The following is a 27,009-nucleotide window of genomic DNA, read 5'->3' as shown; positions in this document are numbered from 1 at the left end:
CCTGCCTATTTCTCCCCCTCCACTGGATTATAACAAAGCAAATCTCATATATTTTGTTATTTTATCAATAATTATTTCTGCATGTTTCTGTGCACAATAAAGACTCTTTTACAATAACAACAGTGCCATTATCATGCCTTAAAAATTAAAAATAATTTAGTCATCAAATATGCAGTGTTTTGATTTCCCAACTGTCTCAGAATGGCTTTATATAATTGATTTGTTTGAATATAAATCCAAACAAAATCAGCACATGATTGATATGGCTCTTAAAGTCTCTTTTAATCTTATGGGTTCTCCCTCTGACTTACTTGTTACAGACATGGGGTCAGTTGTCTTTAGTGATTTGGGTACAGACCCGAGGTGTCCATGGTGGATTGGTTCCAGGACCCCCCAAATACAAAATGCTCTAGTCCCTTATAGAAAATGGCATAGTATTTGTATATAACTTACACATATCCTCCTGTAAACTTTAAAACATCTCTAGATTTCTTATAATACCTAATACAATATAAAAGCTATATAAATAGTTGTAAATATACTGTAAATGCTATGTAAATAGTTTCTGGTGCACAGTAAATTCAAGTTTTGCTTTTTGGAACTTTCTGGAATTTTTTTTTTTTTTGACCCACAGTTGGTTGAATCCACAGATCCAGAATCCGCAGATACAGAGGGTCCACTGTATTCTGAACTTATCTCCATGCTGTCATTTGTCATGTTCCTTTATCTCTTGTATTTCCTGCAAACTTGAATTTAGATCTAGAGGTTGGATGAGAATTGTTTGCTTTTTTTGCTTTTTTTTCTTTTGGAAAGGCTTCTGTGTACTTCCTATTGCATCACTTCAGGAAATACATAATGTCTGATTGTCTCTCTTTTCCTGCTGTTAAGATTGATCAATGTGTTACAATGCTATCAGTCTAATAAATAAATTATAGATTTTCCTATTGGCTCTTCACTTAATGATTTTAGCAGCCATTGATGAGCATTGCCTCAAACCATTATGCATTATTAGGATTGCAAAATGGTGATATTCTATCACTCCTTAATTTATTCATTGGAATTCTTCTGTAAAGAAGGACTCTCCTTCATTAAATATTTGATTACTAAACTGAGATATGGCTCTTCAGGAAAAATAGGAAATATATTTTATTCTTTCTCTTTGTTTTGCAGTTTACAGAATAATAAATTGGTTTTCCAGCATCCTCCAAAAGTTATCAATAGGTTTTTTTTTGTTTTTCTTTTAGAATTTTTTTCAATGTTTTATTTATTATTTTTGGCTGCACTGGGTATTCGTTGCTGTGCATGGGCTTTCTCTAGTTGCAGTGAGTGGGGGCTACTTTTCATTGTGGTGTGCAGGCTTCTCATTGCGGTGGCTTCTCTTGTTGCAGAGCACAGGCTCTAGGTGCGTGGACTCAGTAGTTGCGGCACACAGGCCCTAGAGCGCATGGGCTTCAGTAGTTGCGGCGTGTGGGCTCAGTAGTTGCGGTGTGTGGGCTCTAGGGTGCACGGGCTTCAATAGTTGTGGCACACAGGCTCAGTAGTTGTGGCTCGAGGGCTTAGTTGCTCCACGGCATGTGGGCTCTTCCTGGACCAGGGATTGAATCTGTGTCCCCTGCATTGGCAGGCAGATTCTTAACCACTGTGCCACCAGGGAATTCCCAATAGGACTTTAAAACAAAACAAAGGGATTATTTTTACACGTTTTCCTAAGAGTGATGGGGACAACATTGGGTCTCTTAAGGTTATGTTTAAGTGAGGACAAAAACCAATCCCAGCGAGTGGGTTTGAAGGTGCTATGAGAGAGAGAGAATAAAATTACTTATAATTACACTCCATGGAGACTTGGCAAAGGAAAGGCTCCTATTACAACAGCTACTGATGACATTTTGCTTTCCCACATGAGAATACTTTGTGAAGTCTGTAAATCTTTCAACCTGAACAAACCAGGTATAAATCTACCCTTCTCAAAGGACTTTACAGTCTAGTTTGAAAACGCACTGTATTAGTTAAAATTAGGTTTACTGTTTGTGACAGAACCTCAAAATAACAGGGGCTTAGAAAATAAAATTTTATTTCTTTTTACATTAAAGAAAAAGTGCTCCCAGGCTGCAAGGAGGATCCAAGGTCATCAGGACCCCAGGATCTTTCTATTTTATACTCCACTGACCTCAATATGCAATTTCTACTTCAAGGTATAAGATAGCTGCTCTAGCTCCAACCTTCACATTCACATTCTAGTTAGCAGGAAGCAGGAAAAAGAGAATGAAAAAGGTATGATGATTGCCACTAAGGACATTTCCTTGAAGTTGTGCTCATAACTTCTGCCCTGTTCAATTAGCTAGAATACAGTTAATATGACTGAAAAATGTAATCTTTATTCTGGCTGGCCAGATGCCTAGATAACCTTCAGGGAGTCTGTTACCTGGGAAGAAGGGGAGAATAGGTACTTGGAGAAAATAGCAATCCCTGTCTCAAGTCCATATTCAGGAGAGAAAAGAAATACTACCTCTTTGGGGCAGTGTATTTCCACACATATATCTTAAAATCTCAGAATGGAGGTGGGGAAATCATTTAAAGTATTCCCTCCCCAACAATCTTGAGTGTCTTGATTATGCTGGGGCATCCAATATATGAGACAAAATTAAGCTGTAGTCTGGTAATTCACATGAAAAAAATAAATTCTAGATCATTGCACTCCTATACAGCAATAATGATTGTTCTGTTTCATTATTTATCCCTGTCTGGCATATGCCATCTCTCCTTACACTGAGATTTCTTGGTTATTTACTTCATGCTAGAAGTAGGACTCACGATACTTTATACCTTAATTCTAAGGCCAGATACATGACTAGCATCCACCACTCACAGAGCTTATGGGATTGTCTTCAAAAGGACCCTCACAGACACCAAGGGTCAGCGAGGGTAAGTAGCTCACTCAAAGAAACAGCTTAGTAAGTGACAGAGCTGGGATTCCAATGTAATTTTGTCTGTCTTCAGAGCTCATGTATACTTTATTATGCCATTCTGAAGGATTTACTTATTTTCTGCTCTTCCACTATGTTTTGTGATGGAAAAGCAATCATTTCTCTGTAGCACAGACAAACTACTATGGGCTTTTATTTAAATTTAACAAAATAATAAACTTTAATATATTTCTCTTAAGTGTTTTATGCCCATTGTCTCTTATAATTGTCCAACTCAGTTTGGTGATTACTCATTCCACACATTTTTCTAAACATCCTTTTAATGTGCCAGGCACCGTGATGGTTGCTGAGTATGTAATGGTGAGCAAAACCACACATAGTCTTCCTTACCATTAGGGAGCTTCCAGACTAGTGGGGGAGACAAACATTAATTCAAAAATCACCCTCCAAAAAGTACAATGACAATTGTCATAAGGGGTATGTCATAAGGTGCCCTCTACATATATAATTGGCGGATTTGACTTAGTAAAGCCAGGAAAGCTTCCCTGAGGAAGTGACATGGCTGAGACTAGCAGTATAATTTAGAGTTAAAGCAGGCAAAGCGGGGAGAGAAGATGTTTTCAGGCAAAGGGAGCAGATGTTTAAAGCAGCATGAGAAGCACGCATGAGGGCTAAAGTGAAAATGTGTGAGCAGAGAGGTATGAGATGAGACTGGCAAGGAAACCAGAGACTAGCCTCACATATAGGGACACCACCATTCCCCTTCACAGGTAAAAAAGCTGAGGCTCAGAGCTCTTGAGTAATTTGCTTATAGTCTCACAGTTAGTTAGCTGGTGGAGCCAGAAGCCAACCTGTGATAGGTAAAGATGTCCTTGTCCTAATCACTAGAACCTGTGCATGTGTTCGCTTACATGACAAAGGGGAATTAAGGTAGAATATGGAATTAAGGTTGCTAATAAACAGATCTTAAAATAGGGAGATTATTTTAGATCATCCAGGCAAGCCCAGTGTAATCTTAAGGAATCTCAAATATGGAAGAGGGAGGCAGAAGAAGAGGTTACAGTTGTATGAGATGAAAGAATTTGACCTGCTGTTGTAGGCTTTGAAGATGGAGGAAGAGGGCTGAGAGTCAAGGCATGCGGGTGGTCCTAGAAGCTGGAAAGGGCAAGGAAACAGATTCTACCCTAGAGATCCTCCAGAAAGGATCACAACCCTGCTGACATCTTGATTTTAGCCCAGTGAGACCCATTTTGCATTTCTGAACTACAGAACTGTAAGATAATAAATTCGTGAGGCATCTAAACTTGTGATAATTTGTTACAGCAGCCAACAGAAAACTAACACACAAACTATTGTCCATCGACCCTAAAGTCCACGTTTCTACCCCTTGTGCTGCATGCCTTAACTGTTAGACGGGCTAAAGCAGGAACTATGAAGATTAAACTCTAATCCATCATATCATTTTGAGTCTGAGGTTCTTCAAAATATCATCTCTAAACCATACAGCAAAGGGTACATATAATTTTTACTTACGCTTCATAGTTTTCTGAATTTTGAAAGGATGTGGTTGTGGGCTTTGACATCAGAAGAGAAGCTCTGCAATGTTGACTGAATGTTGGTAGAGAGATAACATTGGAGGCAAGTTGCCTTTGAACAACTCTCTGAAGATCAACTGCCTCTCCAACTCATTCCTTGCCCTGAAGCTGTTTCCTCTGGTTGTGTTGAGAGGTGATGCCCAAGGTGCATCTCTTTTCAAGGACTGGATCATGAACAACTTTATCCTCCTGGAAGAACAGCTCATCAAGAAATCCCAACAAAAGAGAAGAACTTCTCCTTCGAACTTTAAAGTTCGATTCTTTGTTTTAACCAAAACCAGCCTGGCATACTTTGAGGACCGTCATGGGGTATGTGAGCACTTTGTTTTGTCCTTTTTAAAACAGTATTTTATAGTTAGACTGGGCTGACTCATGAAGATATACATAGAATAAAATAAGAACACAGAAAACACAGATGTACTTGTTATAACAACCTAAAAAGTACAGTAAGAGTAATTGGAAGAGAGCAAGGAGAAAAGTCAAGAGATGGGTTAATTGTATTAGGTGATTTCAGTTCTAAAAACTGTAAAAGAGTAAGTTTATTATTCATTAGCTTATCTTTCCCCTGCAAGGTTAAGTTTGACTTTTAAATTATAATATTTTATGCGGCAAATGGAATGGTTAAGTGATGGGTCCCATTTCAACATTTTTATGGATTCAGTTTTGTCTCAATGGTCATCACTCACCTGACATGGGGAATAATGATCCTTGGGCATTTAATTGTCTAGAATTTGCGAAGCCCAGTGGTAAACCTCTTCATCCCTTGGAGAACTTCCCAAGAGACTATCACACACAAAATGTTATGCAGTATAGAACAGCAGTTCTTATCTAGAAGATTACAGCTGCTTAGCTAAGTCAGTATTTATATATCTAAAGATAGTCTTATATTCCATAACATCAATAATAATAAGTGCAACACTAATAATCATAACAATGTAGTTTGGTACAAAAAGCACTGGAAGAGGGGTCAGGAGACCAAACTCCACTTCTCTCTAGGTGAGTTAGCCTGGGCAAATGTCTCTACCTATTGCATCAGGTTCATTCTTTATAAAATGAAAGGACTGGAAATACCACCTACAACATTCCTTTCTTCTTTCCTTTGTTTCTATGAAGTAGCACTTGTAGAGCCCTTCTCAGCAATTTTTCGAAGCATGTTTGCCTCCTTACTATATCATTATATTATTTTTCCATCATCAAGGAGGTAGGGGAAACAACGTTGGTGCTTGATGGTCACTTAGAGACAAAGGCACTCTGATTCTTGGCTGAGGTCTGACTTAGTAAGTGTAGGCATGAGTTTGGGGTCTTTTGAGAGCCAGGCTTTGAAGTGTTCAATGAGATGGAGACTTGAAAGAGGCCAGGCCGGGTAATGGAGCCTATGGATTCCTAGACTTCTAAGTTGCAGGTGAAATAATACTGCCTCTTTTTTAGAGGTGAAAAGACATGCTCATCTTAAGTAGATGCTTACTGATAATAATCAGCCAATCAATTGGGAATAATATGAAATTACTTATGCACAAGGCCCCTGTAGTAGATATTTAATGAATATTTGTTGACTAAATTAATGGAGGGCCAATAGCCAAGTTTTCAACTTGGAGAATTCATCATTTAGAGCTGATTAATCACATGGCATCAGTCAATTTTTTTTCTATTGTGAATGGGACATTAGAAGTTCTGGTTTCATATTTGAAGAGTAGTCATTTATGTTTAAATATTTTTTTCAAAGCCCATTTTACAGTTTTCACTAATTTTCTTTCCTGACTCAACACTTGACATAGCATCATCTCATGTACGTAGTACTGATCATTTCTGAGTGTAACTGCTTTTTTTGAACTGTTTGGTTGTGAACTCTGTACAATATTATTTGCAGATAGTCATACAACCAAATGGTCTTGATTCAGAATTTTGTTGGTTATAATCTGCATGTAGACAATGTTGTAAAGTAACTCAGCTTCTTCATTCAAGCATTATGAAAATTCTAGGACAATTAATTCATTCTGGGGAGCCCTGAGCTATAGTTTCTAACATTTCCATGCAGGATATAGCAGATATATAATGCACAAACATCAAATTTCTTATTTTCTAATGTCTATCCTTTATATTCATAAATAACATTTTAAAAAGCATTTCTTTAAATAGTACAGAAATTTATTGATTAGAAAATTTTCCAAGGTCACTGAGAAAGGGAAGATATGTCAGGTGTTATTGTTTATGTTCTATGTACATTCCATTGCTTAGGGCCATTGATTTGCACACAAGAGTACATTGTTCATTGCCCATAAATAAGAATAACACTTGTGGGAAGAAAGCTTTTTTACATTTATTTTTAAATTAAAGCTTCAGCCTTGCCATCTGTAAAATGGGTGTGATAATAGTATTCACTTCATGGAAAAATGGTGAATATTTAGAGAGAATGTATTTAGATTGACCTATTAGAAATTACCATTTGGTAGATCAAAAAAAGATCAAATATTGGCAATTTCATATACGTAGTTCAACTTAATATATAAAGCACTTAACATAAGTCCTGTCATCTAGTAAGCATCTAGTAAAAATTAGCTATTATTTGTATCATCATTATATCTATGAAGGAGCTGGCAGGGTGGCATAATATAATCATTTTCAAATGAAGGGAAACATTCAAGGATTCTTCAAAGTCGGGCTAACATCAGGGTCCTGGATTCCCTCTATTCTGTGACTAAATATAACTGTGTGGGTAGAGACATACATGCATCATGAGATGTGTGATGTTGGGCCAACATTACCCCTCTCAGGGTCTCAGCTTCTTTTTCTCTTTTCTCATTTGTAAATTATGTTCATTGCAGCTCTAAAATTCTGTGGATTTATGATATCATATAAAAATAATCCTTTACATATTCAGGAACAAATACTGTAGTTCTGCAAAATAAGTCTGTTTTTTTCTAATTTCAAATTTCCATGCCCATTGTTATTATAATACATACTGACTGAGCCTTTTAATTTAACATGAATTTAGATCTGATGTCAGATGCCTGTTCAAAGTACTGAGATGTGCAAGTGTTTTCTGTGGGGCCGGGAAGCTCCTTTGTCATGCTGGAGCAGTGGGCCAGAAAGAAGCGTGGAGCTGTCAGGTGGTGACTGGCCACCAGGCGTGATTTCAGACACTCCCCTGTGCCTGCCAATTTCTGAGCAAAGTGATCCCTGTTGCCAGACATTCTTTAACAAAGGACAAGGAAAGATGAGGGCCCAGTGGTATGCTGGTAAATGTCTAACAATCGTTGTAGTGGTAATGGCAGTAGAGAATATGGGAGAGCCTTTGTTTGTGGTGTTTGCCAATTTCTGTAGAGTAAATACTCCCATCATGACCAATGTCAAACTACCAATGTAAAGTCTACTGGCTCACAGAACTCCTGAAAATTTAGCAATCAGCTCTTATGTGGGCCAACATAAGCAGGCTCCAGCACACCACTGGCAGGGGCAGGCTTAAATAAAAATAAACTCTGGAGAGGTAGTCACCTACTGAACAACGTGCTTAGTTGTACAGGACTGATATCAGATCCTTTTTAGGGGTAAAAGAGAGAAATGGGGGGGCGGGGGCCTCAGGTACTTTGAGTAAGCATGAGATGGGAGACAAGTGTCACAGAATGGTGAGGCCAGAATAATCTGCTACAGCTGGATTCAAATGCTGCTTCTATCACTTTCTAGATGTAGGATCTCAGGCAAGACATTTAGCCTCTTTAAGCCTCTGTTTCCTATTTGAAAAGTAAGGACCCCAACACTACTCAATGCTGAGTATTTCATGAGAAAAGTATGTTATAAGCTTGGTACTAATACAACCATCTTGATCTTCTGAAAGGCCCTCAGGAGAAATGGAAAGGTTTCCCAATTTTAATGAATCTTTGCACCTTAGGAAACAAGTTTTCCATGGTTACCGTAGCATGGGAGCCATTACCACTTACACAGGACAGGAAAAACAGTCAAGATCACCATTCTAGTCATTGTCTGGATAGGGCCACCACTCCTCATGGACACTTCCCTTTAGCCAAAGTCTGATCTAGCAGCAGAAACATCTATTATAATATGCATCCTTCCTAAATTAAAGATGGCAGTTGGGGAGAGGATCCCCTTTCCTTGCTTTTGGCAACATTATTGCACAGTGGTCAAAAACACAGCTTCTGGGGTCAACAGATTTGGGTCAAAGAGCAGATCTACCACTTAAGAGCTGTGTGGCTTTGCAAAGGTTGCTGAAGGCTGTGTGACCCTCTATAAAGCTATTTACATGTTTTAAAATGATCAAACATTCCTTCTTAAGTTTTTTTAATGAAATGAATGTTACCATTATTCTAATAATTATAGTAACTAATATTTACTGAGTACTTACTATGTGTCATTCACTGTGCTAAATGAATTATTTCATCTAATCCTTACACCTACCCTGTAAGTTAGGAACTATCATTACCTCAAGTTACAGAGCATGTAACTGAGGCAAAGAGAATTTAAATAACTCCCTTATGTCTCCAGAGCCAACACAGCCTCACTGTTGAACAGTTCTTATTACTATTAACAGTTGCTGCTCATAGGCAATTGGCGATTCCACTGGGTTATTACAAAGTACGTAATGCCTTCTGGCTCTAGAGCCCTCCACCTAAAGGGCAGTCCTGAAAATCAGCAACCATGCCACATAGGTCTTCTGCAATGAAATGTGTTATGTGAGTTCTATCATTTCCACATATACCCCAGGACAAATCTTTGTCTTCATTCACTTCTGGGAGCCTCCACCATGTGTCTGAATTTTGGCACTGAAAGTTCCTCTAGGATCTGTCCATTTCTCTCCATTTCCTAGAGTCACCTTTCTCGGGAAGCTGCCAGCATCTCTCACCTGGGATTGCTACCACTTCCTAATGGTCTCCCTGCATCCACTCCACCGGCCCCCCACCACTCCATTCCCCACACAGTAGCCAGTGTGAGCTTCTCACATGGTGACTGTGATCATGTCCTGATGACCCTCATCAGAAGCTGGCATGTCCCTTCAGTGGTTCTCCCTTTACCCTGAGAGGGGACGCTAAAATCTATCCCACGGTCTCCTCCATTTCAGTTCATGCTCCTTTTCCTCCCATCTCACTCCAAACACATAAGATTTTCTTCAACTTTAAGACCCCCCATTTTGAAGGTCACTTGCTTGGGGAAGCCTTCCTTCATTTCCCTAGCCTAGGTCATCTCCTCTTTTTATGCTCTGATACAGTGGCACATACCCTGCTTCAAAGTGCATGCCAAATTTGTAATTACCTAGTTATTAATGTGATTATTGTACTGATGTCATCCCCCTCCATTAGACTGTAAGCTTTACAAGGGCTGGTGCCCAATTTGCTAAGGATGGCATCATCAGGGTCTACCACAGTGCCTGGTACATATTATTCACTCATTATTTGCGAAAGAAAGAAAAGAAGGGAAGGAGGAATGTATAGATACAGTTGGAGAGGTTAGAGTTACACACGGGGACCCCTAACAGAAGAAGGCTCAACACCAAAAGAGTTAAAACAAAGCAAGTGATAAAGGACTTCAAACAGGAGATTCCTGGGTGCAGGAGTAAGTAATTAGGACTCCCTGGAGGCAGCAGATCATGGCTAGCCATGAGAATTCAGGAGGTTGGAGTCTTAAGATTTGGGTCAGAGACACACATAGAAACCAGCAGGTAGGCCAGTCCCCGCTCCCAACTCTTTTTAAAAGAACCAAGCAACTCTGTTCTCTTTTACCGTCCACCCTGTTTTACCCTTCCTTCCTTCCCTTTTACAGCTAAACCCTTGGTAGATAATATTCTCAGAGCTACCCGAGCACTTTTGCTTGAGACTTTCACCACTCGTGATCTCTCTCCACTTCATTCCTACATGACTGAGTTGCCTTCCAGCTCAGCTCCCACTGACACTCAAGGCTTCCTACAATCTACTAGCCATGCAACACCTAGAATAGACTTTTAAAATGAGAAATCAGATATTATGCCCTACTTTAAAGCCCTCCGTGACTGTTTAGAGTATTTAAGTTAATCCTCAACTATGGCCTACAAGACTCTTCACCCATGGTCCCTACCTGCCTTTCAGATTCATTTATTCCGATCCCTTCATCCATCATATCTGACTTCTTTCTGAACCTTGAACACTCCAAGCCATGCCCGCCTCTAGGGCCTCTGTACAGGAGAAGGACTAGGGTGAGATACACTTAAGGGGGCGCTCACTTTTAGGTCCTGCAAGGGCAGGGTCTTTGCATTAGCTGTTCCCACTGTCTGGAACAACCCAGATTTCTGTAGGGTTGGTTCTTTATTGTTTCCCAACTCTTCAAGTATTTTCCCGGAATCCTTTTTCTTTTTCTTTTCTTTTAAAGTCCATAGACACTTCAGTAATCAATATCTGCACTTATTTATTGGGTTTATTGATGTGCTTCCCTGTTCATTTTCTGTCTTACGTCCACTGGAAGGTCACTTCCATGAGCGACTGACTGCCTTGCTCATCCCTGTAACCTCTAGTACAGTGCTGGGCACATAGTAGGTGGTCAGTAAATATCCAGGGAATGAATGAAGGTCACATAACTCAAATTGAATTCAGAAGAGTATCTGGGAGCTAAAAATGTGGGCCTTGCCTAATCAGGCAAAGAAAAGTAAGAATCCAAAGCAAAGTACTTTGCAGTTCAGGCCACTCAAAGCCAAGAATGTGCGGTTTTGATGTCTGCATTAATGGCATTTCTTTGTGAATTGATTTTTACTTGTCTGATGTGATGCTGATGTTTTATGGAGATAGCCATTGGATAGAGAATTCTTGTTTTAGAGGCAAATACTCCCAAGTTAAAATTAGATTCAATTCCTACTGCTCAGGGTCTAGTACATCCATTAATCAGTTTCTGCAGTAAAAATAGGCCACAGGGTAAGACCATAGTGTGAGGGCTTAGTTCCTGACTCAGTCTGGAAGAAAGGTTTCACTGGAAAGCACAAGAGCTTAGTTTCTTAAACCATGAGGTTCATGTAATATATGATATCTTTATCTCAAACTCAGAAATGGACCCTATGGAAAATGAGTTTAAAGCTCTTCTCACATTTTCAAGGCCCAAATAGTAGTCCTCATACCCCCATTTCCCTAACTAACTAGTAGTAAATTCTTCCACTCATAAATGAGTTTTTAGGCCTACAGAAAATAGTCTATCTTCCAGGACATAATTTTCATTGAGAGGTTCGTCTGGGTTTGCCTTCACAAGACCCAGGAGCCTCACTTAAAGTGATCCAGAGGAGGGAATGGAAGGTCTGACATGGTTTCCCATGCACAGAAAATTCAGTTCCTTGAAATTCAGTGAAAGTTGTCAGTATTTTAATGGAATAAGAACCTGATCCAAACTCTTATGTTGCCATATAATTCCCACTAACCTAGAGTTATTTATAAGTAGACTTCTCATTATATTTTCCTTTTTTTGATATTCAAAAGTCACAGAATTATACCTGCATATTATAAAAAATTCAAATACAAGACTTTTCTCTCTAAAATGACATATATTTGTACCAAAGCTTTATTACTATTATTATTATTATTAACTTAACACTGTATCAGGGAACTGTTTCTATTCTGATATATATAGATTTACTCATTTGTTCAGCAAAATTTCCTGAGCACCTACTATGTGCAGGGTGTCATGTTAGAGACTAGGAATACAGTGGTAAGTAATAGAGACAAGGTGTCTGACCTCATGCTTACATACTAGTGGGGGAAACAGACAACAAGCAAGTATATAAATATAGGGAGCAGATACAGACTGCAGTAGGTTCTATGGAAAAACTAAGTAGTTGCTGGGGCTGAGTGGGAAGAGTGGTCAGAGAAGAAATTTCTAACCAGGGTAAACCTTGAAGGATGAGAAAGAGCCAGTCAAGTTAAGAAATGGAGGAGAGCATTCCAGGCAAAAGGAACTGCCAATACGAAGCCTCAAGGTAGAAAAAGCCTTGGCCTGTGTTAGGAACAGACAATTGAACACTCAGAGTTCAAGAGCCCCTTTCTTATAGCTTACAGCATCCCTCTTCCAGGGATACTTGGTCTAGACTCATCCTTGGTCTAGACTCACTCCACGCTTTGGTGGAAAAGCACCTGGTGTACCAACACTGAGGACCTCAGACTCACACTGAGCTCGGGTGGCCTTTAACAGCAAAGACTGAAAACAAGTTAGAATCCAGTTAAATCCACAATTAATCTCCAGAGACAGAGCAGTGAACCTTCACACCTCCACACTGTTAAAAAAATTAATGAAACAATTACACCCAATTGTTCTCCAAAACCCTTTTGTCTAAAAACATCAATTTACTGCCTCTGTGAGAATGATCTTTACTCTCATGCAGACATAAATTTCGTGTAGTTATAATCATAATGCATGACAATTTTATATTTTTCCATTTATTCTTTTTCCATTATTCTTTTGTAGATACATTTCCATTCATGTACTCCAAAGTAATCATTTTCTCAAATATATGATTTTTTAAATAATCAAGTGGTTCATGTCAGAGATGTACTTATCTATTTTCTGTACTGAACACATCGACGAACTTATCTATCATCTATTGTTTGACATTAGGGTTGATTTCAGGTGTAGTGAAAATGCTGAAAAATAACAGTATACCTAATATAGAACTTTCTGCTTTTTAAAATCGGCTCTTTAGGATAGAGTTATGTGGGATAACTGTGTCACGGGATAGCATTTTCTGATCTCTACCGTTTGTTGCTACATAATCTTCCAAAGAGATTGAAGCAATGCATGGGGCCACCAATAGTTACCAGAATCATTGGAGAAGATTATGTTTCTAAGAAGAAACTAATAAGAAAACAAAAGAATCCCATTGTTGTGGTGATCTTCAAATATCTAATACTATTTTGATAGGTTTTAAATGTTATAGTGAGAGAAAGGACAAAAATATAATATTTTATACATGGGCAAGATAATTTGATTTAAAATCAGTCTTATGTATATGTAGATGAACCCACCCTACATAGTAGGATTGAAGGGGTGCCAAAAAGCCTCCTACTCTGCAAAATATTCGTCTCCCTAGATGATCATCTTAGGGGGTCTGAAAGGTTCACGTGAATGAGCTCTTTGGGTTAGATCATCAAGTCTCTTTATCAGGAAGCAAATGAAATACAGAAAGGTATAACATAAGCCATTTTTGACTGCTCTGTAGAGGTCAGCTCTAACTTTAGACAGGGCCTCAGGGCCTGAAAGTCTCAAGCAGACTGTAATTCTAGAAAAGTGAGATAAGGTGAGAAAGCAACAACCCAGCAGCTTAACAGAATGGGGACCTGGTACTGATTAATCTGGGTGACCTTGGTCAAGTCCTTCTTCTATCTGGGATTTGGTTATCTTGTCCATACTATCAAGTGATTAGACTAGATCAAAGTTTTCCAACTTTTTAAAGCCTGGAGCCCCCTTTTAGTATAAAATTACACGTGTTATTCCCATTCCCATATGTGAAGCAGAAGAAGTGTTCTAGTTGAAGAGAGAACAAGGAGGCTGCCCAGAACCCTACCCTCTTGGCCTTACCCTTGACCTGCAATAATCACCAAGGTGCTTCCAATTCTATGACCTCGGTCTCCCCAGGCTGTAAATTGAATAGTAGAAATGAAAAGATAACAGCTAGTTTAGAAAGTCATTTCACCTTGAAGCCTCATCTCTAACATAAAAAGTTGGATTGAATGATCTCTAAAGACCCCACCAGCTCAAAAGAAGTGGAAACTATGTGATTGTATCTCACTGCCAATGATATCAGGAATTCACAAATAGACATGGAGATTAGTTAAATATGGAAATCTTTCCAGGAAGTAATACAGCTAAGAGAAGGTTAATAATTGTATGGCTGATAAAAAACCATGTTATCAAAATCCAGCCATGAACCCAAGAATGCAGCCTAAAAAAGAAGGCAGTCATTTCAAATGTAACATAAAATTTAGAATAATATGAGCCAATACCTAATGAGTCCTTGCTGTGTTTCAGGGCACCAGATTAAGAGCTTTACATGTATCGTATCAAAAATATTCACAATATGGGCTTCCCTGGTGGCGCAGTGGTTGAGAGTCCGCCTGCCGATGCAAGGGACACGGGTTCGTGCCCCGGTCCGGGAAGGTCCCACGTGCCACGGAGCAGCTGGGCCCGTGAGCCATGGCCGCTGAGCCTGCGCGTCCAGAGCCTGTGCTCCGCAACGGGAGAGGCCGCAACAGTGAGAAGCCCGCGTACAGCAAAAAAAAAAAAAAAAAAAAAAAAAAAAAATTCACAATAACCACATGCAGTAGGTCCTATTGTTATCCCCATTGTATTGATGAGAAAAACAGAGGCTTGGAAAGGCTAAGTACCTTTTCTTAGGTCAGACATCTGGGACAAATATTAAAGTTAGAATTAAGTGTTCTACAATGGATACTTTCAGATCTAGGCTTGTTTGGGTCTGAGAAGTCTTGTAATAGAAGCCATGGGGACTGAGAAGGGAGAGTTGGGGCAAGGACTCATTGGTGAGTTTCCAACACTGTCTAATGAAGTCCTGAGTGGGGACCAGTAGGAATGCTCCTGTTAGCTCAGCGGGCCTACCTGAATGACAACACAACAACAACATCAACAAGAGCAGCCTGCAACAATAACCACAAGGAGAGGACTGAACACATTCCTATGGATTTTTCTCATTTATCCTCACAATTCTTTGAAGAAGATAAAAGTCAAATTCTGTTTTAGAGAGGAAGCAATCGAGACACAGGGAAGTTAAGCAATTTGCCCAAGGTCACAACAGCGGCTGTAAGTACAAAAGCAACAACTTACCTTAGGATTAGGGACTCGTTGTAGTTTGATCCCACACTGCTTCCTTGCCTGAAAGCAACCAACATAATCAACTTATCAGCTCTTCCAATGATTCTTTATGCATATATATATACATACAAATAAACTTTCTTCTTTCCCTCCTTTTTATACAATGGTAGCATATGCTACATACACTTCCTAACTTTTCTTTTGGTTGATTAGCAATACTTCTTGAAGATCAATCCATACTGATATGCAAGGGGCTTCTTTATTCTTTTCTTTTTTGGGGGGGGTTGCATAATTTTTTGTTGTATGGATAAAAAAACCATCTTGATGGACATTTAGTCTGTTTCCAATTTTTTTGTCATTACAAACAATGAGGAATGAATAACCTTATAGGTATCTCACTTTCTATATGTATGAATATGTCTTAACCAGGGGCAATATTGCCCACCATTGGCAATGTCTGGAAATTTTTCGTTGTCATAACTGGGGAAGGAGGTGCTATTGGCTTTGGTGGGTAGAGCCAGGATGTTGGATGTTAAGTATCCTACAATGCACAGGACAAACTCACAGCAAAGATTTATTCAGCCCAAAATGTTAATAGTGCCAAGGCTGGGAAGCTGTAGTCTATAGAAAACATTTGTAGAAGTGGGATTGCTGTGTCAAAGGATATTAGCATCTGTTATTTTGCTGAACATGACCTAATTATTCTCCACGGAAGTCGTACCCATCAACATTCTCCAGGGCCACGTGTAAAATTCTTGTTTTCTCAAAACCTCACCAACAGTATTATCATACGTTTTGATCTTTGCAAGTCTGACAGACTTAAAAAATGGTATATCAGTAAAATTTATTTACACGTCTATTATTATAGTCAGTGAGCATCTTTTCATATGTTTAAGAGCAGTTTAGATCCCTTTTGCCCATCTTTCTATAATGTTGTTAGTATCTACCTTAATAATTTGTAGGAGCTCTTTATCTTTTAGCTAAAACCTTTGGGCAGGCTAGTTTTAACTTACCTCTACGTTGTCAAGAAATTGTTATCCACTTGCCAATCATTCTAGATGCCTTTTTCAAATCATTTCTATTAAGAGTTTTGTCATGGAGTCCACAAATATTACTTTTTGCTACACACTTGGTCCTAGCTGCTGTTCCCTCAATCAACCAAGTAACAAATAATCAATTGAACATCATCTCTATGCAAGTAGTTATTTCCTGAAATCTAATGAAGTTGTTATCCATTTATATACTATGGCTACTGAATCGCCAGTGCTCGAAAGGTAGATTCAAAAATACATTCTTTCAAACTCATTCGAAATCTAATATGCCCTATATTGGAAAGAAGGAGGGCTTTGAAAGAGCATTCAAAGACCAGAGATGCTGAGAGAGAAAATGTGCAGGACACCTTCAGGGTCTACTCTGTACCACTTAGTTCTTGCTCTTAATTTCCACATTAAGTCCTTTTCTCTCTACCCACTTTTGTAAGCAAATTTAAATGAACAATGCTTTTTTAAGGCTAAGATCACTAATATCATTGCTAAGAAGAATGAGGCTGGAATTATTCCTCAATCGTTGCGTCACCTCTAAGACAAATACACCACATAAAAGCACACAGAGCTGTTTATTAATCTATAAAGAAAATGACTAGCACTCAAGGAGAGCAGGAGAGGAGATGTCATGAACTTGAACCTCCATGGATACAGAAGAGCAGGTGGCAGGTGCTGCCTGGCTGCCACTGACTGCTAAAGGGGTCATGAGGTTATAAAAGCAAAGAGCTGCGTCATTTTGCACACCCAGCATTTGATGTGTACCACTTGGCCTTCTCCCATAGTCATCTGCCAAACCCGTATTACAGTGTGGTGTTTTTAAAATGTGTGACTGCTTTAAAATAGTATTTTTATTTTTCTGCTTAGTAAATTTACATGCTCATGGCAAAATCTTCAAATATTATAATAATATATAACTTACCCTGCAAAAGTCTTCCATAGTGTCATCCACAAGGGAGAACCAGTATAGCAGTGTTACTTCTTGTATTATTTCTTTGATTATTGAACATATTAATATATATTTTATTATCTCTTTTCCCAAAAATGAGATGATGCTCCACCTATTGTTCTAAACCTACTTTTTACATTATATATATATATATATATATATATATATATATTTCCCCTCCGTATAGACCAGCTTTACTCTTTGTTGATGGCTACAGAGTGGTCATAAGACAGATGAACCATAACTAATCTGACCGTTCGTCTATTGGTGGATATTTAGGTGTCTCTAGACTTTTCAGTGTAATAAATAATGCCACAAGGATTTTCCTACGTCTTTATATTTTGAACAAATGTTTCCATAGGATAAATCCTATAAGGGAAATTTATTTATTTATTTTAGTTAACTGCTTTTAAATACAATAAAAGAAATACACGTTCATGGTAAAATAGTGAAACAGTATAGAAGGATATGAGGTGAAAAGAAAGTCTCTCTTCTTCCTACTCCCAAACCCCAGAAGTACTCCGAGGAGTATCTTCTCTTAATAGCTTCTTGTGAGAAAACACATTCATAATTTTAATAGAGGATCCCAAATTGAGTCTGGAAACTGTATGAGAGTATAGTCCTGTTTCTTATCTTTTCTTTCTTTCTTTCTTCTTGTTTTTTTGTTTTTGTGGGGAGGTAGGGAGAGGGTGAGTAAAATCCTTTTATTTTCAGGTAGTCAGGGTGCTACTACTAATGAGATGGGGGACTTTAAGGGAAGCTTGAGTGTTTTCCCCACAGCACAACCAGCCTCGTCGTAAACCATGGTGTGAAAAGCTGAGGTGAGGAAAGCCAGTTTACTGGTTCGGCCATGACTAAAAGGTCTTGTGGAAAGAAAAGGAGGCAGGTGTGGGATGGATCATAGTTTCCTGGCTTTAAGTCAGTCTAGGTGCCTCGAAACCTGCTACCTTAGCTCCAGATCTTCCCAGAACTTGAAAGTTTAGTGGGGGTAGGTCCAGGTGAACATGGACTGGGAGAGGGAAGAACCAGCAACAGCTAATTACAAATTACACTGGTGTTCTAGAAGACGCTGCTTTTTCCATTGAGATCACATCTTTATCAGGTACCAAGTAGCTCAGGTCATTATAACCCTGAGTTGCAGGTGTCAGCAGCATCCCTACTCCCCGAGAACTAAATGATTCAGAAGACCTAAGAGAACTAAGCCCAGAGAACTGAGACAACTTGCCCAATATTACTTGTTCTCACAGGGATTCCAACCATGACTTTTCCAAGTTCCGAGTTTCTGCTTGTCTCCCCTTCAGCATGAGGGTTCCCTTTGCCATAAAAGATAGAAAGCTGCATTGGGAGACTGGGAGGGAACTCGTGGGTTACCTCCAGCATGTTTTGCAGAGGGGATGGGACTAGAATCCAGGAAAGCTCCTAAAACCAATCTTAGAACTGTTAGTCAGAATTCTGGTAGGGGTGGGCGAAAGCAACCCCCCAAGTCAGTCACTGAAGTGTCACCTCCCATGATATCAGTTTCATTTCAATTTCATCATTGTGCCGTTTCAGATTGGTACAATGGCTGGCTGTACCACACGCCCCAAGAAGCAATGAACAAAATATTCAAAATGCCTGGTTAAAATCATCAAAAATATTTCCTAATCTTAAAGAAACCCTGATAAAAGCAGCATGTGGCTCCTTTTACAGTGTGATCCGAGAAAGCCTTTTTTTTTTTTAAATTATTTTTGGCTGTGTTGGGTCTCTGTTGCTGCGTGCGGCTTTCTCTAGTTGCGGTGAGCGGGGGCTACTCTGTTGCGGTGCGTGGGCTTCTCATTGCGGTGGCTTCTCTTGTTGTGGAGCACGGGCTCTAGGCACGCGGGCTTCAGTAGTTGTGGCTCTCGGGCTCTAGAGTGCAGGCTCAGTAGTTGTGGCGCACGGGCTCAGTTGCTCCGCGGCATGTGGGATCTTACTAGACCAGGGCTCGGACCCGTGTTCCCTGCATTGGCAGGTGGATTCTTAACCACTGCGCCACCAGAGAAGTCCCCGAGAAAGTCTTAAACGCATCGCTCCCCTTTGAAAAATACTGGTTCCCTTTGAAAAACACTCCCCCAGTTGATGCTTGAAATTTGATTATCAAATCTCCTTCTAGGTTTAAGTCTCTAATACCTGTCCTAATCCAAACTCCTGTGAAACAAATCAAGCCTTAAGCTCTCAGGAAGTCAATCTTAGGTGAATGACTATTTGAGCGAGGTTTTGACGGGTGAGGGGGAAGGGAAGCAGAGAGCTAAAGTCCTCACATTTGCTAAAATGAGAGCAAATGTGACACAGGTGGGAAGACCAGGCAACAGGCCCCTTTCAAGGTTTTGCCCTGGTTTTACAAATAATTGGCAAAGTAAACAAATAACTCCGGAATGTCAAAATCACCAGGATCACCAGTTAAATATTAATGTTGTCCTCCCAAATGGTGGTTCTCAGTTACATATTTGCCTGAAAGAAAACCCCAAAGAAAATGTGGACACATAAAGACTAGAGTGAGGTCTTGTTCTATGGGCAGCATTTGGAGAAGGAAAGGAAAGGAAGTAACACTTGGGTGGTTGGTTTATCATTTGAATGATTTTCTTTTGCTAGTAGGTTTATGTAGATCTTTTAAATCCTCTAAGTTAACCCACTGATTCAGGGACAGTTATTATTTCCACTTAAAAAAAAACAAGGCAACAGAGAAGTTGAGACAATTGCCTGAGGTTGCACAGCTGGTCAGGCAGACATGGGTTTGCCCGATGTGAAAGTTCCGTTTCTCTCTCACTCAGCCTCACTGGAGGAGAAGGCTGAAGTTCTACTGTTTTTCAGAAGGGTGGAGATGTCCTCTTTCGTGGGTAACCGACACACAGCTTCTTACTGATGTATCTGCTGGACTAGCTGAGCAGCCAAGGCACCAATGTTATAGGAGCGAAGAGGGAGCTCTGTGCTACCGCTCTGAAATCCAACATAAGCATTTCACAACCAAATGAGGCAGAAACAAATCTCCACTGGGTCACGGCTTACAGAAATTGGTCATGCAATTGATTGTTCAGCATTGGGTTTGGGGAATGAAAGTCTCCTACCTTAAGTCAGGGCAGGTGCAAAGCCATGAAGCAGTCATTAAGCACTCAGGCTCTGGAGTCACAGAGTTGAGCTTGTATGCTCACTTATAAAGAGACTTGGCCCCTCTGAACCTCAATGTCCTCACCTGCAAAATGGGGGAATAATACTCTGTAGGACTGTGATTAAATGAGATGGCCTGTTGAGTGCCTGAAGTATAGGAAATGCTCCCAAACGTTATGGTCTTTTGTTTTTTCCTGCCTTCTTTAAAAGTCACAATCCAAAATTCTATTTCATAGGATACATTAACATAAAAAGAAAGGCGATATAAAAGCCACTTGCACGGGCTTACCTTGTACAAATATGTGGGCATCAGCATCTTTTTAGGTTGTGTTTGACATACATCAAATGTCCGGGGTGAAGCTTTGCAATATGAGGACAGCTTTGAATGTGGCCAAGAAAAGAGACAAGGCCAAGTGAAGTTCTGTGATTTTCACCTCAAGGGATGCAGATGGAATAACGAGGAAGAATGAGGACCTGCTTTACTTGGTGTCTCTCTTTCTCTGGTGGCTTTCATGTGACTTCCTTGGAAGGTTTTATGCTGGCAGTTTTCAGAAATAGCGCATTTGTTTGGGATGATTACAGGCAGTCACCATTTCCCAGAGACAAAGCTGTGTTTAGCTCACTGACCGACTGTCCCCCCTGCCCAGCTCGGGGAAGGCACAGCTGATCCTGCTATTTACCACATAGCAGATCTCTGGAGATCTGAGGAGAACTGGCCTCAGGATGTCAGAGAGACTGACCAAGCAGGACGCATTGTGAGGGGGGAACCTGATCACTTCTCTGGGGCTGAGAGTGAACTTTGATGATAGAATGTGAAATCCATTTCAACCGAAGGCTCACCTGACAGTCTCTTAAAATCCATGTTGGAACTCAACGAATATTAAGAAGTCAAAGAAGATCATCTGAGTTCAGAGAAATCTTCCCTGGAAATCTTGAAGCCACACTGTCTAATAAGGTAGCCACCAGTCATGTGTGGCTACTGATCACTTGCAATGTGGAGAATCCAAATTGAGATATCTTGTAAAATACACAAAGTCTTAATCCTTAAACATAATAGCTCTCGGGCTTCCCTGGTGGTGCAGTGGTTGGGGGTCCGCCTGCCAATGCAGGGGACACGGGTTCGTGCCCCGGTCTGGGAAGATCCCACATGCCGCGGAGCAGCTGGGGCCCGTGAGCCATGGCTGCTGAGCCTGTGCGTCCGGAGCCTGTGCTCCGCAACGGGAGAGGCCACAACAGTGAGAGACCCATGTACTGCAAAAAAACAAAAAACAAAAAACATAATAGTTCTCAATTTTTTATGTTGATAACGTGGATATGATAATATTTAGAAATACTGGGTTAAACAAAATACTGTTCTTAAACTTAATTGTACTTGTTTCTTTTTGCTATTTTTAGTGCGGCTACTAGAAAATTTTAAATTCCATATATGGCTTACATTATGTTTCTGTGGGTTAGCACTGCTTTAGAACTTCACATAGAATTTGTATCCCTAGTCACGACTCCAGTTACTGTTTACGTCCACCTGATGCCCTGATTATGATGATCCCAGGCTATTAACAACTGATACTTATCCAGAATGTTTCTACCCCAGGGTTTTTGCTCTTGCTGTTTATTCTACCTCAGTGCTAACTCTCCCAGACCTTCTGTCTGGCTCCTTTTTTGACTTTCTGATCTCTTCTCAAATGCCCTGTCTCCAGTGAGGGCTGCCCTGACCACCAGTTGACCACATCAACCTGTCCTGTTCTCCTTAGAGGACTTGTATATATTGTCTGCCTTCCCAACTAGACTAGAGCTCCATGAGAAGGTCTACCATGTTCATCTCTCTATTTCCTGCACTCAAAACAGCACCTGGCTCAGAGCTGGCCCTCAATAAATATTCCTGAATGGCTAAACACATTAGCCTTAAGTCTGATTGAGACTATTTAAGCTGCGTTCCAACTCGGCACCCTTCGTTTATATCATCCTAACTGGGCACCCATGGTGGACCAGCCACTGTGATAGGCTTGGGGGATATGGTAACAGATGTCCTGGTCTCTACCCTCAGGAATGCAGGAGTTCCAGTGACAAAAATGTCTGCAAACAGAGTGGTCCTGTTACTGCCATGAGCCTTCTGTTGCATTTTACCATGTACGCTACTAAGGAAATAACCCAACAGAGGTTGAAAACCAAGATAACCTCAAAGCTCAGACTCCCTGTTTATCACCTGTAGCTGCAGATGGTTTTTGAGAAGACAGCTCTCTTGTGCTCTTCTGCTTTTGAAAACAGATTACCCATTCCAAAGACTATGATTATGGGCAGGATCAGGACACTTATTTCTAGCTGTGAAAGACTCTAAATGAGAAGAGAGTTTGGGTCCAAAGGGCACATGTTTTCAGAGGTCTTTAAGGGAAGACTGACCTCTTAATACATCCTGAGATTACAGCACACTGGAGACCACTATGTGGAAGAGATGCTCATTTTTGTTTTATATATTCTATAAATATGTGTGGGAAAGAGAAATACATTCCAAATGGTTAACCTTGGCTAGCTCAGAGTTGTGGAGAAGGATAGGATACTAAAATACTAGAAATATTTTCTTAACATGCCTCCATATTGTTTTATTTGTTACAATGAACATGGATAGATTTTGTACTTTCAAAAATGAATAAATTTGGGCTTCCCTGGTGGCGCAGTGGTTGAGAGTCTGCCTGCCGATGCAGGGGACACGGGTTTGTGCCCCAGTCCGGGAGGATCCCACATGCCGCGGAGCGGCTGGGCCCGTGAGCCATGGCTGCTGAGCCTGTGCCTCCGGAGCCTGTGCTCCGCAATGGGAGAGGCCACAACAGTGAGAGGCCCACATACCGCAAAAAAAAAAAAAAAAAAGAATAAATTTGTTTTCAGAAAGAAAATTAAAAAAAAGAAATACCACAAAACTTCCCTGTATTCAAGAGAGAGTACTTCTCACATCTTGACTTTTTTTCATCTCAATTCTGTGCCTCAGCTACTAAAGCAAAGGCTAGCCATTAGGCTGAGTATCAAAAAGTGGTGAGTAAAGCCTGAGCTCATTTCTGGAGAATTTGATGATGTCATACTTCCCAAATACCCACCAAGTGCCCTCATATATCACAACTCTCTTGCCACAGTTTGGACTTCTTTAACCTCTTTCATTGGGAGGGTACCCTTTATTGAGGGCACATATCATAAGCCAGGTAATTCGTTTACATACTCCCATTTTATTCTGCAATCAACACTTAAAGGGTAGGCATTATTATCCTCACTTCTCAGACGTGGAAACTGAAGTCCAGGGAGGTTAGATGAATGACCCAAGGTCACAGAGCTGGTTAGAAGCAGAGCCCAACTTTGTCTCTAGCCCTTTCCAACCTTGTGCCTGATTCACCACCATCTGTGCTACCTCTTTCTTAAGGATAAGCTAAAATGAAGTGTTTTGCAACTGGTTCCATAACTGAATTAAACTCTATTCTCATTGGAAGCCTAATTCCAGGCACCTGTGAAAGGCTCCTGCTCTCCAAAAGCTTTTCCCTAACTAGCCTTCTATGGACCCTGATCGTCTACCAACCTGACATGCCCGGGGATCCAAGGACGAGGACCCTTAGAAATGGGTAACACGTGACATGGTTATAAATCAGAAAGACCATCATGTGAATTAGTTATCAAGGAATACATCTAGCAGCTTCCAAGGAAATGACACATGGGGCCAGTAAAATTTAATGGGTGTGTGGAGAAGTGATAGTTACAGAGCAGAGTCAGGAATGTCCTACAGGGGTGCCATTGTGAGATCATGGATAACTAAGGGACACAGAGAAGGCAGATATAGAAAAGAAAGGTGCCACTAAAGGTATTTGTCACCAACCAGGTCAGGCCTGAGCTCACTTACTACGCTAATAAGGCTATGAATAGGTACACAGCAGAAAAAAACTGGCACATGTGTGGTTTCCCACAGATTGCACTACCCATCCCAGCTGTAAGTTCTGCAAATGCTGCTGTTTGTCACAAGGTAACTGGGATATAAGGCACAGTGGCTCAATGCACAGAAGTCAGTCACTTCATCAAAAAGATGATTCAAATAACATGTTCTCCCAGAAGTCTGCTCAGAGTGTTCTTCTCAGGCACTGAGGGCTAAGAAGGAGCTTCTGGATATTTGGAGGGTTGGTTTCCAGTGGATCTTATCTAGTAATGTATTTCTAGAAGCAGCCTGGACAAACATATTGTCTTCCTTCTTCCTTAAATGGAGTGTGCTTTTTCTCCCCACAGAAAAAGCGCACTTTGAAGGGCTCCATTGAACTTTCCCGAATCAAATGTGTCGAGATTGTGAAAAGTGACATTATCATCCCATGCCACTATAAATATCCATTTCAGGTAAGTGCACCAGGGAAAGGGGCTAGTTCCCCATTCCTTGGACAATGGTTAAAATGCTCAGTCATTGTACAAGAAGGTGGGACAGAGATGACTCTGGTCAAGGGTTAGAACTTAGACCAAGCCCAGAAGAAACTGCTGTTTTCTTTCAACCGATGATGCATTCATTCATTCAACAAAGATCAACCACAAAATCTTGAAAAAGTTGTCCTTCATTTCCCTTTCCCTCATGTCTTCCCCACCTCAAGGAAAGCCCTAAGTACTCGACTCCTGGGGGGAGGAAAAAAACTATCAAGGGCCCCAAGCCTAATATTCCATAAGGGTGGTTTACTCATGACTTGGGACAACAGATTACAATACTTGGTTATAAACTGCTTGGAGGTCCTGGAGTAAAAAGACTCAGATTTTATAATCTGAGAACTATATGGAGTTGTGCTGTCCAATACAGTAGCCAGTAGCCACATGCAGATGTTTACTTTTAAATGTAAATTAATTTAAGTTATACAATATTAATCAGCTCCTGAGTCACACTAAGCCACATTCAATGAATAAACTTTTCACAACTTCAATAGCCACACGTGGCTAGTGGCTAATTTATTGGACAGCAGAGATTTTAGAATATTTCCATCACTGCAGAAAGTTCTATTGGACAGAGCTGGTGGAGAGTATATTTAGTCTTTAGGTCATGACATCATCTAAATCTCGTTACCACTCTTGACATTTATGGTTCTGAAAGAGTGGATATCTTCTTGCACATCCTAGGGTACCGTTCATGTTTACCAATCTGAGGAGTTAATATTCCACTTTTTAATGTGGCATAAAAAAGGACTTTTTTCCTACTAGAAATATGACCTCCACAAGCTGGAATTTTTAGTACCAAAAGTAAAGGGAATAACACATATTTTTCGCATCATTAAAATTCCAATTACAAATGAGTGCATTAAAAAAAAAAGCCTGGTGAAATCCAAAGATGTGTAGTACATTAATAGTATTTGATCAATGTCAATTTCCTGGTTTTAAAAACATACTATGTTATGTAAGATGTTATCATTGGAGAAATTCCTGTGTGAAAAGTATACAGGAACTCTGTACTATCTTTGGAAATTCTTGGGTGTCTTATTTCAAATTAAGAAGTTTAAAAAAATCTCAATTATATATTTATCATCTAATATCTTACTCTTTCTTATGCCAGAATTTTTTTTAATCACTGAAAAATTAATATGAGAAGTAAACATCCTGTCTAGGTAAGTGGAGAACTCTTTTCTCCAGATATTTGAATTTAGTGATGGCATACTGGTGACATGTATTCGAAGATGAGCTGTGGAGTTTCACCCTGTATCTGCACAGCATCCTAACACCTAGATAAAAAGGACACTAGTCCCTAAATTACCCAAATGTTTGCCTTTTTGATGACAACTTGAGACCCCACTCTTGGCCCAGTAAGCCAGGTGGGCCTGCCGTCAGTCATACATCTCTGGCTGCACTGTTCACCTTGAACTCTGTGTGTGTTTCCAGGTTGTGCATGACAACTACCTCCTGTATGTGTTTGCTCCAGATCGCGAAAGCCGGCAGCGCTGGGTGCTGGCCCTTAAAGAAGGTAATTAACCTCCTGTGCAATTGAATCCCTGAGATGCCTAGATCCTCTAGAAGGCTTGAGTTCCATGATAGACTAAAGGGCGGCTGATGGTCAAACATTTCTCCCTTTTCGTGCTGGTGGAGGGTCCCACGTTTTCAACTTGGGTAACAACCAGTATAGTACAGGGTCAGGCAAATCCTCCCTGCCACCTGCTTTTGTAAAGGTCTGAGATAAGGATGTTTTTAATATTTTTTAATGGTTCTATATTAAAGGGTTATGTAAGTACCTCCATAATATATCAATTGTGCCTGCTGGTGAGCAAAACCTAAAATATTTACTACCTAGTCCTTTAAGAAAAAGTCTGCTGACCCCTCGTACAGTATGAAGAATAAGAGCATGGGCCCTTGAGTTAGATGACCTGGGTTTGAATCCTGGCTCTGCCACTCACTAGCCATGTGTGCTTGGGCAACTTCCTTAACTGCTCTGTGCTTCAGTTTCTCCATCTGTTTTTAACAAGGGGAGGAGGAGGGAATAAAAATAATAATACCTGGGCTTCCCTGGTGGCGCAGTGGTTGAGAGTCCGCCTGCCAATGCAGGGGATACGGGTTCGTGCCCCGGTCCGGGAGGATCCCACATACCGCGGAGCGGCTGGGCCCGTGAGCCATGGCCG

At 40.3% G+C, this 27,009-nt stretch overlaps 1 protein-coding gene across 2 annotated transcripts in view; it reads left to right on the top strand.

The window, feature by feature from the left end:
- Positions 1–4,690: 4,690 nt before the first annotated feature.
- The window catches only part of ITK (IL2 inducible T cell kinase), a gene marked incomplete at both ends in the record, with an annotated part of 64,673 nt that continues 42,354 nt past the window's right edge, over positions 4,691–27,009 (top strand). The window contains 3 exons of one of the 2 annotated variants that reach the window (XM_079703942.1): positions 4,691–4,828; positions 24,665–24,766; positions 26,279–26,360. In XM_079703942.1, coding sequence (XP_079560068.1) covers positions 4,691–4,828; positions 24,665–24,766; positions 26,279–26,360 — 322 coding nt within the window. Of the gene's footprint in view, positions 4,829–24,661; positions 24,767–26,278; positions 26,361–27,009 lie in introns of both variants that reach the window. The other variant, XM_079703941.1, reaches the window with a different exon arrangement.

The sequence above is a fragment of the Hyperoodon ampullatus genome (assembly GCF_949752795.1).
Source record: "Hyperoodon ampullatus genome assembly, chromosome: 4".
Classification (NCBI taxonomy): domain Eukaryota; kingdom Metazoa; phylum Chordata; class Mammalia; order Artiodactyla; family Ziphiidae; genus Hyperoodon; species Hyperoodon ampullatus.
This window is presented reverse-complemented; position numbering and strand designations above follow the sequence as displayed.